This window comes from Musca autumnalis, unplaced genomic scaffold, assembly GCF_047663935.1.
Source record: "Musca autumnalis isolate F117 unplaced genomic scaffold, ASM4766393v1 scaffold_3, whole genome shotgun sequence".
Classification (NCBI taxonomy): domain Eukaryota; kingdom Metazoa; phylum Arthropoda; class Insecta; order Diptera; family Muscidae; genus Musca; species Musca autumnalis.
Window position 1 is genome coordinate 260,400,622 of NW_027411866.1, and position 19,049 is coordinate 260,419,670.

The following is a 19,049-nucleotide window of genomic DNA, read 5'->3' on the forward strand; positions in this document are numbered from 1 at the left end:
CGGTCCACAATATGGACTTAGTAATATTTTGTCCAAACATAGTTTAAGTTTGAAGATAAGCCATATTGGTCCACTCCTTCAGGTACCTCCCCCACAAAAGTTCAAAAATGTTCAAAAAAATTGTTCGTACGGTAACTCTTGAAGGGAGTGGCCGAATTGATCTATACTTTACACATCCTAATATATCTACCAGATATAGATCAGGTTCAAATATGGACTATATTTGTCCACTCCATCCGGTACCTCCCACACAAATTTTCGAATAAGTTCACTTTATGACCTAATATCGGATCACTTTGATTTTTGTTGAAGCAACTTGCATTCGCTGCCTCTATTACGATGGTAAAAGTTTTTTAGGGGCAAGTCCATACTTCTTGAGCAAACAGCCCGTATAGTGCAAAAACCTTCTATGGCACCATATATTGTGGCTGGAGATCCACTTCCATAACGGTCAATGTCGATCCATTCCTTTTAGTATCTCCTCCGCAAAACTTTTGATCTTTAGTCCTAAACAAAATTTTTGTCGGTTCAAATGCCCAAAATTTTTAAAACCCCTTAAATACATCGTATTGTGGCAAAAAATTGTTTCAATATACACAGGCTGAGGGTCGATTTCTTTCGGCAAAGCCGACAGATACTTTTTTACTTGTTGACAACTATATTGGTTACTATTGACTACTACTATTGAATAAGCTAAGTTTAAGCACGATTATGTCAATAAGTTTTATTTTACAAGACATGTTTTGGCTGTTTTATGTTTTATTTTATTGTTTAACTTGAATTATTCTAAGAAACATCTAACAAGAAAAAATCCTATAAATTTGATGTACATTTAATTGAACATTATTGCTTGTTTAATGAAAATAGTACTCGAAAATGTTAAAATTTCCGTTTCATTATATTTGATGAAGTTTTAAAAACCCAATAACTTATTTACATAGCATTAGCAAGCATGAAATTTGCTTTGATCCAACATTAATTTAATATATCATTTCGTGGAATTCACAATTATTGTTATTTTCATTATAAAATATGTATGTATGCCTTCCATGAATTTATACCAGACATCATATCATGAACAGAACACATAATCCTTATAATTGTAGCTGCTTGAAAACAAAAGATAATATTTGCTACGTGAGCTGTTGTGGAATGCCAAAAATTCATAGTAGTCATCGTGATATTAAGATGGCCGGCCACCTACTGCACGGACGTTGGTAACAACAGCAAATAATGTCATTCATTGGAATAATCATTTCTTTTTCTTTGTTATATATCTACGTCCAGCTAGGGCAGAAAACATTTTAATTTTAGTAGACATAATCAACAGTTCCTGATGTGGGTGCTTACATTTTTTATGATTTGGTTTCATGTTTGGCCAGCACGGCCAGCACAGCGTGTTGCATCAGCCAAACATTTGGCCGTCACAATGTTATTGGTGGTGGTGTATGTTGAATTTTATATTTCGTGTTTCTTTGTGAGATTCTCTGGGCTCCATGTGATTGGATTGGATTTTTATCGAAATTCCTTTCACGTTCTGTCGTGATGCTTCAGGTGTTATGCCATAGCCATATAAACGGTCACATTAATATAATGGTTTGCCGATATTATCGTATTAAATTTGTCCTTCTCATTTCTCTGTTCGGTGTTCATTCTAGCATCCTTTCCCATAGGCACAGACGACAAGGCTATGGACACAGAGAGAAGAGAGACCAATATTATATAAGAGCCTTGTTGATTTATGTGGCAGTACACCACCATAGAGTATGGCCGTTGTGGAATACTTGGAGTATAGTGTAGAATTTTAAATGAAAGTCCATTTAAATATCATCATCACTGGGGCCAGTGAATAAAACACTCACTGTGGATTTATACTCGTTCATATTTGTCATCAATAATTTTGGATTTTAAAGGCTGTATTTTTTCATAGATAGATAGAAATTGAAAACATGACATGTAAAAAAGTATAAGTCGGCTTACCCTAAATTGCACTTAACCACAAATGTTGAACTTTTTAACCTAGGGAGAGGGCCGATATGGGCCATTTAAACATTAAACCCAATCAAAGGTGGTCGTGCTTACCTTTTGAGTAAATTTTTTTTAAATATTGGGGGAAGTACCGGAAGTTGTGGACCGATATTGCCCATCTTCGAACTGAAACTAAATTTGGATAAAATATGACGAGAGCCGGTTGATCAGTTTGAGAGTTATCGTGCTCTCCAGCCACTACACATGGTACCATAGGGGTTTAATGCACCTTTCGGGCTGTTTTTCAATGAGTAGAGAGAGCGTGTCTTAAAGTAAATTTATACGAAATTTTGCGTGGGAGGTAACGGAAGGAGTAGACAAATATTGTCCATATTCAACCCTGATCTATGTTTGGTAGATATAATAGGGTGTTAAAAGTATGGACCCAATCGGTCACTTCCTCCAAGAATTATTGTGCGCACAATTTTTTCGAACACTTTTGGAGGAGGTGCCTGAAGGAGTGGACCGATATTGCTTATCTTCGAACAAAAACTGAGTTTGGACAAAATATTACGAAGGCCAAATTTTGGACCGAATCGGCAGATAAGTTCGAGATTTATCTTGCGCTCCAACCACTACAAACGGTCTCATAGGGGGGTTTTCGCAACTTTCAGGCTATTTTCTCAGGAAATATGGACTTGCCCCCTATGAAACTTGTACCGTCGGCAGTGAATGCAGAAATCAAAGCGATTCGAGAGCACTTGAACTTTTCCGAACTTTTGTGGGGGAGGTACCGAAAGGAGTGGACCAATTGCACGATGTACAAAGTATGGACCAAATCGGTTACTCCCTTCAAGAGTTATCGTGCGCGCAACTTGTCCGAACCTTTGTGGGGGAGGTACCGGAAGGAGTGGACCAATATAACCCGTCTTTAAACTTTAACTAAGTTGGAACAACATATTACAAAAGCCACATTTTGGACCGAATCGGTTGATCCGTTCGAGAGTTATAGTGCGCTCCAGCCAGCCAGACAGACAGGAGGACGGGCATGACTAAATCAACTCCAAATTGTCTGAAACGGATTTCGTCCAAAGGTACCATTATTTCGATGAGGCACATTTTGCCCGTATGAAATTGAATATGCCTATTAGGGATATAACTTTTTGCACTTTTTTGCAAATATCAAAAATACCACCACATAGCCGTGTAGAGCATGAAAAGCTATATTGAAATAAGTTGTAATTTTTTCTCTATCACAAAAAAGGTTCCGCACCAAATGCATTGAAGTTCATTAATTAATTTTTTTATTTCATTTGTTATAATGACATATACAATTTTATTAAAGTTTGTATTTTTTAAAAATCTAATTTAAAATCAATATCAAACCATTCTGGACCAATTTGTTATCAAATCGCGCATTTCAGAGAATACTAGGAACTTTTGAGAATATTGCAATTTTGTTGTTTTTTATAAACTCGCGAATTTTATGTTTATATTTATTGTACCTATCGAACAAGAGAATACGGTGTCATTCGCGAAAGTTAAAGACCGTTTTTAATGACTTTGCCTGTGAGAATTCTATTTATTTTCTATAAATATTTATTCAAACAAAGCAAATTTAAAATTTTAAGTAGAAAAATATCAAAAGGGTTTTAGTAATCGCAGTCGCTGCGGAAACTTTTTTCACCGAATCAATCTTAGAAACACGTTTTCGTTATCAGGACAAAATTCCCCACACGCTACTGGTGTGTTTTTTTTTTTTTTTTTTTTTTTTTATAGTCCTAATGCCTATCCTAGTTAGCATAAATGCTGAGGAGGAGGAAAACACTGGTAGTTAAAAATACACTTACCTAAAATAATTTGTGTATATATATCACACACACAAATACTGTATTCATTTGATATATACGGTACTCTATTAATCTCCTTTATATCGGAAAAGATTCAAAAATGAATTTGTCATTTCAAATATTTTTAGTTTATAACCTTTGCCCCGAGGAGATATTCCTTGGCCTGCCAATTCTGCGTGCACCGCCATGTGTGTAATGTACCGGCTAAAAGTCAAAAGGCTTTTTGATGCATTTTACATAAATGTTAAATTTCTAGCATCGGGGAATGACAACAGAGGTAGGACTGCGGGAGCCTATGATACTGCCAGCTACAGTCGGGTGGGGGTTCGGGTCCTTCTCTACTGCCACCGTGTTCCCCAGTACACAAATTAAAAAGACTCCCTTTTTATTTTAAAAAAAAATGGAACTAAAGGCTATTATTTGGAACCAAAAAAAAAAATCGATAAAAATATCACTGTAAATGATGTAAAAATATATGGACAACTTTTCTGATCGTTTTTGTAGTATTCCCTCTGATGGTTTGAGGGAAAGAGCCTCATGACGCACGCCTACCAACGTTCTAGTGGCAATACGGTTAATCTAGAACCCCTACGTCCGTTTCTTTACCTCCTCAGATACACCTAGGAAAACACCTTTTAATTTAATTTAGCAATCCATTATTATTCTGTTTTTTTTTTTCAAATCATTTTAAGGAGGGACTAATTAAATAATACAATAATATTTATATTTAAACTAGTAGCATTATGTTAATTATATTAAATCTTTATAATTACAATCCACTATGTATTCTTATAGTTATATGAATTCAAATTAGATTTTGTGTAATAATGGTACGTAGTGTACTTGGCAAAAGTGGTTTGTTTACTGAATTTCAATAGCAAAACAAAACATATTTTTATACTTCATGAGAAGCAAAAATCAGTAAGAACAATATCAGAGATAAATGGAGAGTTAATCAATAAAAGAATTTTGTGTCCTCTATGCAAAGCAAACAAAACAATAATTAACCCAAAAAGGGGAGCGAGTAATAGAGAATACAAAAATCTCTGGGTACTAATCTAGTCTCTGAGAATTATTAATTTATTCATTGTCAGTGCAAGGTGAAGAGTTTTTTTTTTAATAAGAGGTATGATAATTAAGGTTACTTACAAACTTACCACCTTCATGCCGCCATGTGGAAGATCTTCTACATGAACTGCTGCTGTGGTTGCTAATAAACAATTAGATTATTTATGGTATTATTATTCTTCTTGCACCGACTGTAGTGAAATGATGATTATGATTAAAGTATATGAATCGCTATTAATATATCATATTTTATACTCAAGATTTCTAATATCCCATATGGATTGAAATGTAATTTGATGTTTAGTCGAAGTTTAGCGTTGCAAATCTTTCCTAGTTTTCAGCTAGTAGAACGTTGGTCCTTGTTGGAGGATTGTTCCGGGGTTGCAATGTTTTGTAAAGATGATTCTGTGTTGTAGATTCGTCAGGGCGAAATTAAATTGAATATAGACTTCCAATTTATCAAAATTTGTTGCTGAGGTGATCGTAGAGGGATTAAGGTTCAATGATTTAAGACTTCACCGTAGATTTTTGGAGATGTATGCAAGGGGGGATTTCACAAAATGAGGTTAGTCGGGGAATTGGGTGTCACAAGCTCTTGAAATGCACAATACTGTCCCCAATTATGTGAGTAAATTCATAGGCTTTATGTTTGACGCTCACAAGTGTGTCGCTTTATATTTCTTATAATTTCTTCCCAAGATTTGTGGGATGGATTCGATCTCCTTTAAAGGTGGCAAAACGTTCATCCAACACTGACCAGGAAATATGAAGAGACTTCTTGTTTTATTAATAATTTGTTGGAGGATACACAGTCGGTTTGGGAGACACTTTATTAGCTGGTAATTCGGAATGGGGGACGCAATTCTACCCTGTGGGTAGAATTGTTCCCAATAATTTAATTCGAAGTGGTACTTTTTTATTTCCAGGGCTTCGATTTAAAAACCTTTAAATGGTCTTATAATTTGTTAAAAACGAATATATTTTAATTTTTATTCACTGATTATAAAAATATTTTTAAATATTTCAGATGATTTTTAGAGGACTTGTTTCTTCAAGAGTTATTATAAAAAGGAAGTTCAATCAAGTTGTCAATTTACTCGAAACCCACGTTCTTTTTTATTGAAATCGATAGAAAGGAAAACATCAAATTGAATATGAATATTCTTCTAAATGATTCCTGTTCAGTATTGGCAATTAAGCGATTTTCATTCGTATGTTATGCTTTGCTAGTTTACGTCTGTCTGTACAGTACAGAAACTCTCGCTGTTCATACTACCCCACACGTAGTGGTTGAGCAAAACAAATGAGGGGAAGAAATGAATGGAGTAGAAAAACCAATAATGATAAATTACAATTTTGAGTAATTGATCAAAATAAAAAAAGAAGTTTGGAGTAATATCTTAATAGAGAATATCTTTATAGAGGGAATATTTGGTAAAAGAGTTATTACTCCTGGATGAGGAAGACGAGAAGATTGGATGAGTGCATTGATGTCATCAGCAGTGCCAGTAATGGATTAAATGCCAGAAAGAATGTTATGGAAGCCGAATTCCGGGTGGATTAAAAACAATGATATTATGAGTTGTGGCCTATATATTTCGTAAAGCGATATATTTTGAGTTTTTGTTTATGAAATTATTAGAAGAAAACATTAAAGGAATGACAAAAAAAATGTAAAAAAATGTCCGTGTTGTGTTTGTTATAAATGGCCATTACATGTGGCATGTATTCATACGCCTTAGCGGGTTCATCATCGCTCATTCTTACGATATAGCCTAGCCAACGCAATCGCTGCATCTCGATACGTTTAACTATATTGATGCCGTTGTATAGCAGATACAGCTCGTGGTTCATGCGACGTCGATATTCACCGTCAGATTGATCCGTAGATCTTTCGAAGAATTTTTCTCTCAAACACACCAAGCACTGCCATGTCTACTTGCGCAAGTACCCAGGCTTCGGAGCCATACATCAGCACGGGTAGTATCAGTGTTTTGTAGAGCGTTATTTTTGTTTGACGAGATGTGGCTTTGTTTTTAAACTGCTTACTTAAACCAAAGTAGCATCTGTTGGCCAATACAATTCTTCTTTTTATTTCTCAACTGATGTCGTTTGTTGTGTTTACGGAGGTGCCGAGGTAGACGAAGTCTTTTACTACCTCAATATTATAGGAACCAACATCCACAGTCGGTCCGAGCTCAATGGATGCATTGCGCGTCGACACCATCAACTTGGTCTTCTCACCGTTTACCGCCAGACCCACTTTTGCAGATTCTCCTTCGACCTTTATAAAAGTATCAGTTACTTCTGATGTCTGTATCATCAGCATAAGCAAGTAACATGTGACTATTGGTGTAGATTGTGCCACTTCTTTTGACGTTTGCCTCTCGTATAACCTTTTCTAGCAGGATGTTGAAGAGGTCACACGAAAGGCTGTCTCCTTGTCTGAAACCACTTTTGGTACCAAACTCTTCGGAGAGTTTCTTTCCTATTTCAACTAAGGACCTCGTGTCAGTTAAAGTCATTTTACAAAGCCGGATGAGCTTTGCGGGAATACCAAATTCAGACATGGCTTGGAATACCTTTGAACGCAGCGGGCTGTCGAAGGCTGCATTATAATCGACAAAAAGGTGGTAGGTGTCGATCTGCATCTCGTGGGTCTTCACCAGGATTTGCCGCAGGGTAAATATCTGGTCAATGGTGGACTTGAAAGGTCTAAAGACGCATTGGTATGGTCCAATTATCTTGTTGACCATAGGCTTTAGTCGTTCGCACAATATCCCTGACACGATCTTGTAGGCAATAGGGAGTAGACTTATAGTTAGAGCATACAGTCTTATCTCCCTTCTTGTGGACGGGGCACAGTATACTCAGGTTCCAATCGTCGGGTACTCGTTCTTCCTGCCAGATGGTGCTAACTAGCTGATGAATACACCTTATCAGCGTGTCGCCTCCGGTTTTGAACAGCTCGGCTGGTAAGCCATCGGCCCCTGCTGCCTTATTATTCTTCAGCCGATTTATTGCTGTCTTTACCTCATCTTGGCTGGGCGGTATACATTCAATACCATCTTCTGGGATTGGGACTGTGGTATCTTCGTCGTCTTCGCTGCTATTGGATACCAACAGATTTGAAAAATGTTCTTTCCATATCCTGAGTACACTATCTGTATCAGTTACCAAATTACCCTGCTGGTCTCTACAGGAGTTTGATGCTTGACTCTTTGGTAGAATTTTCGGACTTCATTCTGGCTCCAGATTTGAAAAATGTTCTTTCCATATCCTGAGTACACTATCTGTATCAGTTACCAAATTACCCTGCTGGTCTCTACAGGAGTTTGATGCTTGACTCTTTGGTAGAATTTTCGGACTTCATTCTGGCTCCTGTACATCTCGATTTTTTCACACTCCCGCTTTTCCATCTCTCTCTTTTTCCTGCGGAAAAGACGTTTCTCCTCTCTCCTTTTCTCCCTGTATCTCTTTCGTGCGCTACGCGTTGCTACGGATTGTAAAGTAGCCTTATATGCCGCATTTTTCTCTTCAGTGGCAGCACGACACTCCTCATCATACCATGGATTCCTTGGTGGAGGTCTCTGGTATCCAAGTATGGATTTTGCGGCTGTTTGCATGGAGTGGGCAATGCTTTGCCATTGCGCTGATATGTTATCGGGATGAGGAGTGCTTTGATTAAGCAATTGGGCTAGTTGAGTGGAATATGCTGTGGCTATCTGTTGTGATTGCAGCTTACCGATATCTATCGTGTTGTGTCTGTTCGTACTTTGTTTGCTACGTTTAAGCGGGTGCGTACCTTTGCTGCAACAAGGTAGTGGTCCGAATCAATGTCGATGAATGTCTTCCATCTATCACAACATGATCAATTTGGTTTCTTCTTTTCTGATCTGGAGACAGCCAGGTGCCCTTATGAATATCGAGATGATTAAATCTGGTACTGCTAACTACCATGTTTTTTGCAGCTGCAAAGTCTATCAGCCTCATACCATTGTCAGATGTTTCACTGTGGAGACTGAATTTCCCGACTGTTGGGCCAAAGATATTCTCCTTTCCAATTTTGGCATTAAAATCGCCTAGAATGATTTTAATGTCATGGGCAGGGCAACGGTCATATGTTTCTTCTAAGCGCTCGTAAAATATATCATTGGTCTGTTCGTCCTTTTCTTCAGTGGGAGCATGAGCGCAAATAAAGCTGATGTTGAAGAATTTAGCTTTTATTCGAATTGCAGCAAGTCTTTCATTCACTGGGGTGAAGCTGGATACCAGATGTTTTAGTCTCCGACTAACTACGAATCCACAACCAAACTCATGCTTTACGTCATGGCAGCTATAATACAGTGCGTCACCTTTAGGTGTTGTTGTGACGCCTTTCCCAATCCATCGTATTTCCTGTATGGCAGTAATATCGGTCTTGTACTTTTCAAGTACGTCTGCCAATGCGAAGACTGCACCTTCTCTATAAAGAGTGCGAACATTCCAGGTGCAGATTCGCAGATCATGGTCCTTAAAACGTTTGCGGGGTTCGTCAACTTTAGAGGGGTTTGTTTTTCTTTTCTTTCGTTTTTTTCATAGTAGGCTGTTTTTTCTAGGGAAGGGCTACTAACCCGACGCCCAAACCCAAGTTTTTAACGTTCTTATGGGTGAACGCGCGGCACATGTTAGCTCACTACCTTTAACGGGTGTTAAAGGCAGTTCCCCAGGTGACACCACGGGGAGGTCAGTGTCCACTTGGGATGAAAGAGGGACCAAGATAAATCCTGGGCTTTGCCATGTTAAAACCGGTCAGGACCGTTGCTTGGTATCTTCCATCCCCTACGTCACCCAATTAATTATACAAAGTTAATTATGTTGTTTTACTCTTGATGCATTTGATTCATTACTAAACTGAGAGTCTTCAAGGTAGGCAGGAGACATTCTATTAGTAGTAAAAGGGGTTGAAAATTCTACTAATTAGAAGCTTTTATTTCAGGACACATTGTTTTCAGTTTTCCCTTTAAAAACTTTGCGTAAGCTTTTTTTAAAGATATGTTACCTAAAATTATTACTGATGTTGGCTATCAAATAAAAACACATTTTGGAGTAGGTGTTGTGGCTATTCCATTCATAGGTGTTTTACAAAGGCACACGGAAAACGTGGTCATAGTTGTAAGTTGGAATAACAGCAATACAAATTCAATGCCATATTTTATTTCAATGAATATCTGCATAGTGGCGGCTTCAAATTTTGCGTTATTGTTTTCGGTGGTATAAAACGTCACACATACTTGTATGTACATCACACATGCACTATGGAAACAAACGTTTTCACAGGATCGAAGTCAAATATCATTCTGGTTGTATATGTTTGTAAGGAAAAAAGAGACAGATAAGATTTAAAAAAAAAAATACGGCTGCTGGTGCGTATAATATGCTCGAAATACATAAACCCAACAACAGCAACAATAACAAAATCAACCAAACTCACTGCATTGCGAATGAAAAACTCAAATATTTTGCATACTTACAAGTGCTGTCGGCATTTCTCCTGAATGCCTGAACACCGTGTCGTTGTGTCATTGGATACGAGCCCAATACTCCCCAATAGCTTGCTAGCAAAGCATTGCTATTGTTAGTGATGCTTGCTTTTTGTTTCTCCAAGTCCATGGGGGCCGCTGGCTCCTTCGTTTCGTGTTTGTCATCCAGCTGTATCAGTTGCATTGCATTTCATTGTTGCCGGATACCACTCGTAATTGTGCAGCATTGCATGGAATTGTGAGTTGTATGACTGGGGATTGTTTCATTGTGTCTAGGCTTGTATTTCTGTTGCATTCTTGTCATCGCTACCACGTCACAGTGGAAAGAACACAAGGTGTGTGAGAGTTTTTTTTAGTTTCCTTAAATTAAATTAAATTTAAAACAAAAATTAATAACAAACAATTTTCACAATCAAAGCAATGGAATATAAATAATAAAACTAACAATTAGTATATGACTGATGTTGCCATACCATACTTTGAGTCAGTTTTTATACGTTATAAATACTCCTCGTACTTATGGAACTAATAATGTGCTCAATGAAAAACGCTGAAATAGGATTTGTTTATGTAGATCAAAAAACAAATAAGATACAGTGGCCGGTAAAGTTATGGTACACCTGTCATATAGATTTTCTTCCAGCAGTATAATCGAAATTCATTTCCATTCGATAAAACAACATTCATTCGTCGCCATTTTCTATGGCAATTAAAACAAATTGGTTAATAACAGTTACCAACATTTTTCTTTTAAAATGCTCGATTTTCGACACATAAAAAAGTCTTGGTACCCTTAAAGAAATCGAATTCAAATTTCTTTTCGTAGTGTTTTTCTTAAAAATATCTATAACCATTATTAAAAATGTATACGTCACACAGTGGTTCACAATCTTATTTTCCAGGTAAACATTTTGTTTTTGAACGGATATAGATATTTTAATTTTTTGTTCGACAGATAACAGCATTCCGGAGGATCAAAACCGATAAAACTAGGTAGTTGCAGAGAAATGCTATCTCAAAGTTTAAGTTTTGAGTTTTTTTATTATTTTTCATCACAATATGAGTGTTTTTATATAGTAAAAATTGTCAAACCTAAATAAAAAAGGCAAAAAAAAAATAAAATTGTTTTTAATTAAAAAAAATCTAAAAATTTAGAATTTGTTCAAGCTTTTCATAAAAACCATATATTTAAAAAAATGTATTTGTGTAAAAAAAACACATGCAATTTTAATGGATATAAAAAGTGTCAAACAGATGAAACGGGACGGATACAAAAGTATATATGGGTTGAAAGAGAACACTCTCAGGCATATTTTAGCTAAAACAGAACTTATTTCTATGCTGTTCCCTAAAAGTTCTAGTCAATTAAAGTCGAAATTTCACTTAAAATTAGTACCTGAGGAAAAATAAATCAAGGAAAAATATTCGTGTAAATGCTACGGTAAAACAAACAAATTAACAAAATGTCTGTTTCCGAGAAAATTTCTCCAGAAAATTTAAAAAATTACGTATTTTCCAAAATTGGGGAAAATTGTCATCATGAAGATCATGCCACGCCCACACCTTCTAGTATTTTGACCTATTTTTTTGGTTTTCTTAGTTTCAATATGACTACTATCGAATCCCACATAGAAATTAACAAACAGTGACGACAAAAATTGAGGTTTTGGCCAGAAAAATCGAATTCTTAACCACTCTGCGTCATGTCCAATAGAAACACAATTGCAATTGCTATAACAAGGGTACCAATTTTTATCAAAACTTATTTGTTATTTTTTTTAAATAGCTTTGCAAATATTCGTTTTCGCTTAAATAAGAGAAGCAGATCACTTTGTCACTTTGATATAAAAATAAGTTTTAACAAAGCTTTCTGTCATTATTTGTTGTGTATTTCAAAATCGATTTGATTGGGCATCACTGTGTCATCCCTTGTTAATGCCTTTCACTTGTTCACTAGCACTAATACATAGAAGACAATTGTTTGTCTGAAGTAGCAAAAGTTCGCTGGCACATTGTCAACATTTATCCCGTTTTATTCAAAATTTAAACCCGGTATTCACTTGGCAAGCCATTCAACAGCCAACCAAACCAACAGCCTATACAACCACTGCACTTGGGACCGAGGTTTAGCAGTGCTCTAACAAATTATCACTTGAGGGCAACCATAAAGAATTATCAAAGCATACAACGGCTGTGGTTCGAATAAACGAAAATCCATAACATTACTTTTTATGAAATTTTTAAATAATTCCTTTTGGTGTATTGCCACTAATTCAACTAGGACATGTATTAGAGAGAAGCAAACGAACACAACGTAGCTTCGACCAGCAACAATTTATAAGCAATGCCTTGAGCTAAAACATTTATTTTTTTCTGGTATTGTAGTTAGTATAGAAAATTTATTCAGTCAACCAGCCAGCCAGCCATTTATAGTTAGTACCAAGAAGAACCATGGCAAAAAAACTCCAGCATCATGACTAACATTGAACCATTCCATTTTTGCGGTTATTCCATTAGTGTGGCTTGATGATGAAGTACCCAAAGTGCTTAGTATTCCATTAAAATTGATTCACAAACACACTCACTCACCCTGGTCGCATGCCATAAAACAACAACGAGCATGGAAAGCGATATCTTTTTAATATTCAAGGAAATTTTCATAAAATTTCAATATTTATTTTTTAAGAAATCGTTTGCCATAAAATAGCTTCAATCTTAAAATCTCCTTTGATATCTCTCTACGTCCGTCTGCCCCTTGTGTGAGATTTATGAATGCAGATTCGTCTATTAGCCATGGCCTTTTAGTTCAAATGTCCCATAAATTTCGAAGAACTTGTACATAAATTACTTAAAGTATTTTTGTTAATTCATTTCATCATTGTCTCCCCATGGCTATGAGCTATGACTATCAACAACCACCCCATAAAAAGTAGTAAAGTAATTCTCCTTTCTATGTAAGAACAATAGAAGAGGAAAAAAAAGCTTGTGACATTTATCAATTTCAAATGAATACTAATGACAACTATTATCATTAACAAATCCAAATGATGTGACCTTATTCAAATTTATGTCAGTCGTTGAGATACTGATTCTAGCGAACGAGCGAGCAACTAGGACGTTAATGTAATGAGAAAACTGCAGAAATGAAACTTTATTTTGGTAAGTCATTTCGATGAATAAAGAGGTCACAAGGGACTCATCATATAAATCTTAGAAAAAGTAAAATTAAAAAAACACCTATGTATGGCGACGCTTCGAAAGATGGCATACTCTAATTATTTTGTGAGTTATGTAGATGTTATGTAGATGGCTTAAAAATACAACTACTAAAGGTCATTATCATAAACGTCTAGTATATATTAAATGCCGGTCGCAGCGGAAATGCTTCGGTGTACATGATGGCCTATTAAAATTAACGATATTTTCTTAATAGCACAAAGCTCATACTTAATTGTGCGGAAAAGATGATATTGTTTCAAGGCAAGGCGGCAAAGTCCTTGCTGTTATTGTATAAGCTTGATATAATTTAATATTTTTACGCAACTGATTATCTGTAATAAGCTATAGCATAAAGCGAAGAGTTGTTTCAAATGCCACAAGGAATTCTTTCAGGGGCAAGTTTTTACAAGTTTAAATTGCATTTCACTTTCTTTCAGTACTATTATTTTTTCATATTTATAGTCCTTGTAAATGACAAACTCAGCACTTACTGAGGTTGTGCTAAGAAGCTTTTAACATAGAAGAAAATTTGCAAAGAAATTTATATGCAAAATTGTCTCACGTGCCAAAATAAGGTCAGATTTCCACATAGCCCGATCTCTTGCAATACTTTCCCATTTTTGGGGATATCACGGACTTCGATGCCATCTTCGATTTCATCTTTCTCCAGTTCTTTCCATCGAACACTTAGCCTACAAGCTTTTCCTTTAACGTATTGTGACTTTTGTGCATTCGCCTTTTTAATGCCAGTATCATCGTTCAATCCAAGGCGTTCGTTGTAGCCCAATACAGTTAATAGCTCGTAGCTCTTTCGACGTCGATATTCACCATCAACGGAGATTAGCCCGCAGATCTTTCGAAGAATTTTTTAGAAAAAAAAAAACAATCACTGTCTTATCAGCCTTATAAGCGCCAGTACCCAGGCTTGGGAGCAATGCATTAGCACAGATAGCTTCAGCGTTTCGAAAATTGCGATTTTTGTTTCACGAGATGTGTCTTTTTGTTTTTAAGCTTCTTACTTAAGCCAAAGTAGAATCTGTTACCCAATACAATTCTTCTTATTTCACAGCTCAAGTTATTGGTTGGAGGTAGACGAAGTCTTTAACTACGCCAAAATTATAGGAACCAACTTTCGCAATTGGTCCAAGTTCTATGGACGCATTGCGCGTCGACGCCATCACCTTGGTCTTGTCGTCGTTTATAGCCAGACCCACTTTAGCAGCCTTCTTAAAGGTATTAGTTACTTTCGTCCCATGATGTCTAGTTCATCAACATAACCAAGTAACGTGTGGCAATTGGTGTAAATGCAGGCCCCCCGGGCCTCCCCCTGGCTACATCGGTGCCTGACACTATCTTGTAGGCAATAGGGAGAAGACGTATGCCCTTTCTTGTGGACGGGACACAGGAATCTCAGGTTCCAATCGCAAGGTAAATGTACTTCCTGCCAGATGGTGCTAACTACCTGATGCATACACCTTATCAGCGTGTTGCCTCCGGTTTTGAACAGCTCGGCTGGTAGGCCATCGGATCCTACTGTCTTATTACTCTTCAGTCGGTTTATTGCTGTCTACAACTCATCTTGGCCTGGCGGGATTGGATCTGTGGTATCTTCGTCGTTTCGCTAGTATTGCATACCAAAACAGTTTATAAAACGCTCTTTCCATATTCCGAGCACACTGTTTGCATCAGTTACCAAATTACCTTGCTGGTATCTAAAGTTGATTGTGCCAATACCGAAGTCATAACTTTGATGTTTCACTCTTTGTTAAAATTTTCGGACTTCATACCGGCTCCTGTACACCTCGATTTTTCAAATTCTTTTCGCTTTTCCATTTCTCTCCTTTTCCTGAGGAAACTAAGTTTCTCCTCTCTCCTTTTCTTACGATATCTCCTTCGTGCGCTACGCCGCATACGCCTATATGCTGCATTTTACTCTGCGGAAGCAGCACGAAACTCCTCTCTATGGGTCCTTTGGTGGAGGTCTCTGGTATCCAAAATATGGATTTTGCGGCTGTTTGCATGGAGTGGGCAATACTTTTCTACCATGCTGATATGTTATCGGGATAAGGAGTGCTTTGATTAAGCAATTGGGCCAGTTGGGTGGACGATGCTTTGGCTATCTGCTGTAAATGCAGCTTGCAGATGCCCAACTTCCATGTTGTGTCTGTTCGTACTTTATTTGCTGCAAGAAACTGGTGGTCCGAGTCTATGTTTGCTCCTCGGAATGATCGTACATACAACACGCTCGATGAATGTCTTCCATCTATCACAACGAGATCAATATGATTTGTTGTTTTTTGTCTGGACACAGCCAAGTGCCCTTATGAATTTGGAGATGCATAAATCTGGTACTGCTAACTTCCATGTTTTTTTGCCTCTGTGAAGTCTATCACCCTCATTCCATTGTCTGATGTTTCACTGTGGCGACTGAATTTCCCGACTTTTGGGCTAATGATATTATCTTTTCCAATTTTGGAAAACAATAAATAAGGAATTATTTGGATGTCAGAGGGCACGGCTACTGCCGTCTTGTTGAATATATCTTTGGTCTGTTCTAGAGTTGTGGCAAAGGAACTATATGGAACTATGTAGTTCACTTCGCAATTTTAATGGCCCACATTTTTTCTTTGAACAAACTGCGTATACTTACTATCACACGTTATATGTCATGATGTTACTCATACGGTTTGGAACTAGTACAAGGAACAAGAATAGAGATTACCCAACTCTAGTCTGTTCGTCTATGTCTTCAGTTGGAACATTAGCGCAAATAAAGCAAGTCTTTCACTCACTGGGGTGAAGCTGGAGGCCAGGTGTTTAAACCTGTTACCAACAAAAAATCCGCAACCAAACTCATGCTTTGTGTCATGGCAGCTATAATAAAGTGCGTAAATTATGTGTTTTGTTTATCGTTGTTAGCTCATTAGGTGACAACACGGGGAGGTCTGTGTCAATTTAAGATTTGAGAGGGACTAAGAAGGACAGGACCATTGCTTGGTATCTTTCAATGTTATTGACATTTCTGTGAAAGCGGCCTGTGATTTCTATTTATTTTCTGTGCTACTATTGAAGACGTAGAAAAAATATTTTTTTTTATGATTGCAACTCAATTCTATTTTTTTGGTCAATGATACGGGACAAAGATAAACAATTAAAGATTTACCGGATGGTATTTCCATGAGTGCCAGGACATATTGTGCTACCTGAATCTAAATCCATATTTTTTCATTAGGCAATTTTCCTTGTGACAATTGTCAGTTTGTCGGTGAGAAAGGGTGCTTAAAGGCAATGGGTTACCATATGTTTCACCTCTCTCTCAATTGCCGCAACGAAAATTGCCTAATGCAAATATGGACTAGTAGCCACGGCATTTTTGCCAGAGACGCATAATATTGTAATAATATACTATTTTGCACCTCGATAGCACCGTGATGCAATGATGGTTAGCACGACATACTTCCATTTTAAAAATTAAAAAAAAGTCTCGAAATAATCTTCACTAAACTTTAACCACTTAAGTATGCCTGTGTAAATGTAAATGTATTATCATCCATTGTAACACCCACCCACGAACTAAATTCATCCAATTCATAACGTATATAACTGTAGATAACAACATGACAATGTATAGCTACGAGTGCACAAAGATGAACGTTAATGTGATGGTAACGGAAGTTGTATAAAACAGAGAAATAAAACAACGCTACAAATGAGAACAGTCAACATTTTAATTTGTTTAATGAGCATGTTGAAGACAACAATTGTAGGCTTTCTTCATTGTCGTTGTCGTTGAGGAATGACAAAAATTGTCGACCAATAGGATGCGGCATATCGGCTATAACAACAACAGCAAGCATAACGATAACAACCATAATTTATTTATTTGTATACAGCATTCGAAGCGAATAAATTCTTTTCTTTCTCTTGCTTGCCATTCACTCACTTTTTAAAGCATTGGCTCGGCTGTAATGAGTGCGGCAGTAAAGTTTTCGTTTCAAAATATTCAGTCAAGTTGCGATGCTGTTGCTTCGTTTGGCATTTTAATTTAAATTCATACCTTGAAAATTGTTTACTTTGTTGTTTAACTAAAGCAGAGACACTTGAACAGTAATAAAAGGGCAAGGCAATGAATGGAAGGCCAGGAGGTACCTAGACCCCACCTAGAAGTCACTACTGGAAAGAGAAAATGTGGCATATTTTTTCTATTTATTTGCACTTTTCTTTTGCCAAGTCTCTTATTTATAGTTGCCTCGTTTGTGTGAGTGTGTTTATGTGTGCGTGCATGTGGTTGCAAATGAATACGAACTCATTTCTTGTTTCCTTTTTTGTTCTTGTCGGCGGCATTGTCGATTTGAGTGCTCTCAAGTGAAACATTTTAATGGAAAGCGGTTTTCCAAAGCTTTCATTCTGTTTATCAATTAAATTTCAATTACTCAAATGAAATGAATGGTTTACATTACTTTTTGCAAATAAACAGCCACAGTCATCGTCATCAGCCTCTAACCAACAGAAAAGCCTACTTCAATTGTGGCCGAAGCCAAAAACAGCAGAACAGCAGAGCCAGCAATAATGATGATAAAGCAAATATATTTGTCGAGCAAAAATAAAAACAAAATAAATATTGCTGAAAATATTTAAAATATTCCAATTGAAATGTAAATATTCATGCATCTCTTGCCACCTACAAAAATACCCTGAGGATGTTGTCAAAAATACGAATTTACGAAAACAAAAATAGGTCTGCTTTAATATTTTACTCAAAAATATAGTTGTAAAGATAATGTGACAATATTTTCACATGTGGTGTAAGAGTTTTAAGATGTATTTTTAAAGCAGAAAATACAACTCACAATATTTTAAAAATTTATATAAAAGAGCAACTAACAACGAAACCATTGTCGCATTAATATTCAATACTAGAAAACTTCAAACTCTTTGATTCATTTCCAAAAGAAGAGATGAATAATTTTAATTAAGACTATGACTAGTTGCCATGCCTGGCAAATTAATAATAAATAATTCAATTAGTTAATCAAGGCAAACATGTCTGAAAACTCTTCACGAACAAATAATATTGTGTCATTGCTCTCCTCAATCACTTCTTAACGTTAATCATTGTCTGGCACCGAAAACAGATGCTTTCTACTACTTATTTACACTTAATAAAATTCTCATTTATTTACTTGAGTATTTAATGTCTTCCATTAATTCTGTTTATTAATTTCAAGTTTCTTTTTCTCTTTCTCTCTTTCTCTTTGCAGAAACACTTTCATCGAACCTCATTGTTAATTAAGGCTTTTAATCATAAGTTTCGTTTAGATCTGGAATTAAATTCGTAAGTATTTGACATGAGAATGTTATATATGCAATTAGGTGGGATAAAAACATAGACTATACACACATGCATACATATGTAGAAATT

General features: G+C 36.4%; 1 protein-coding gene across 24 annotated transcripts in view; it reads left to right on the plus strand.

Annotated features, from left to right (window-relative positions):
• Positions 1–19,049, plus strand: part of mmd (disintegrin and metalloproteinase domain-containing protein mind-meld) — a 670,172-nt gene that overhangs the window by 482,379 nt on the left and 168,744 nt on the right. For all 24 annotated transcript variants that reach the window (XR_012411845.1, XR_012411847.1, XR_012411846.1 and 21 more), the window contains one exon: positions 18,889–18,962. Coding sequence is in view for 21 of the 24 variants with exons in the window: in XM_073978215.1 (XP_073834316.1) it covers positions 18,889–18,962 (74 nt within the window). In the remaining 3 variants the exon portion in view is untranslated. The remainder of the gene's footprint in view (positions 1–18,888; positions 18,963–19,049) is intronic.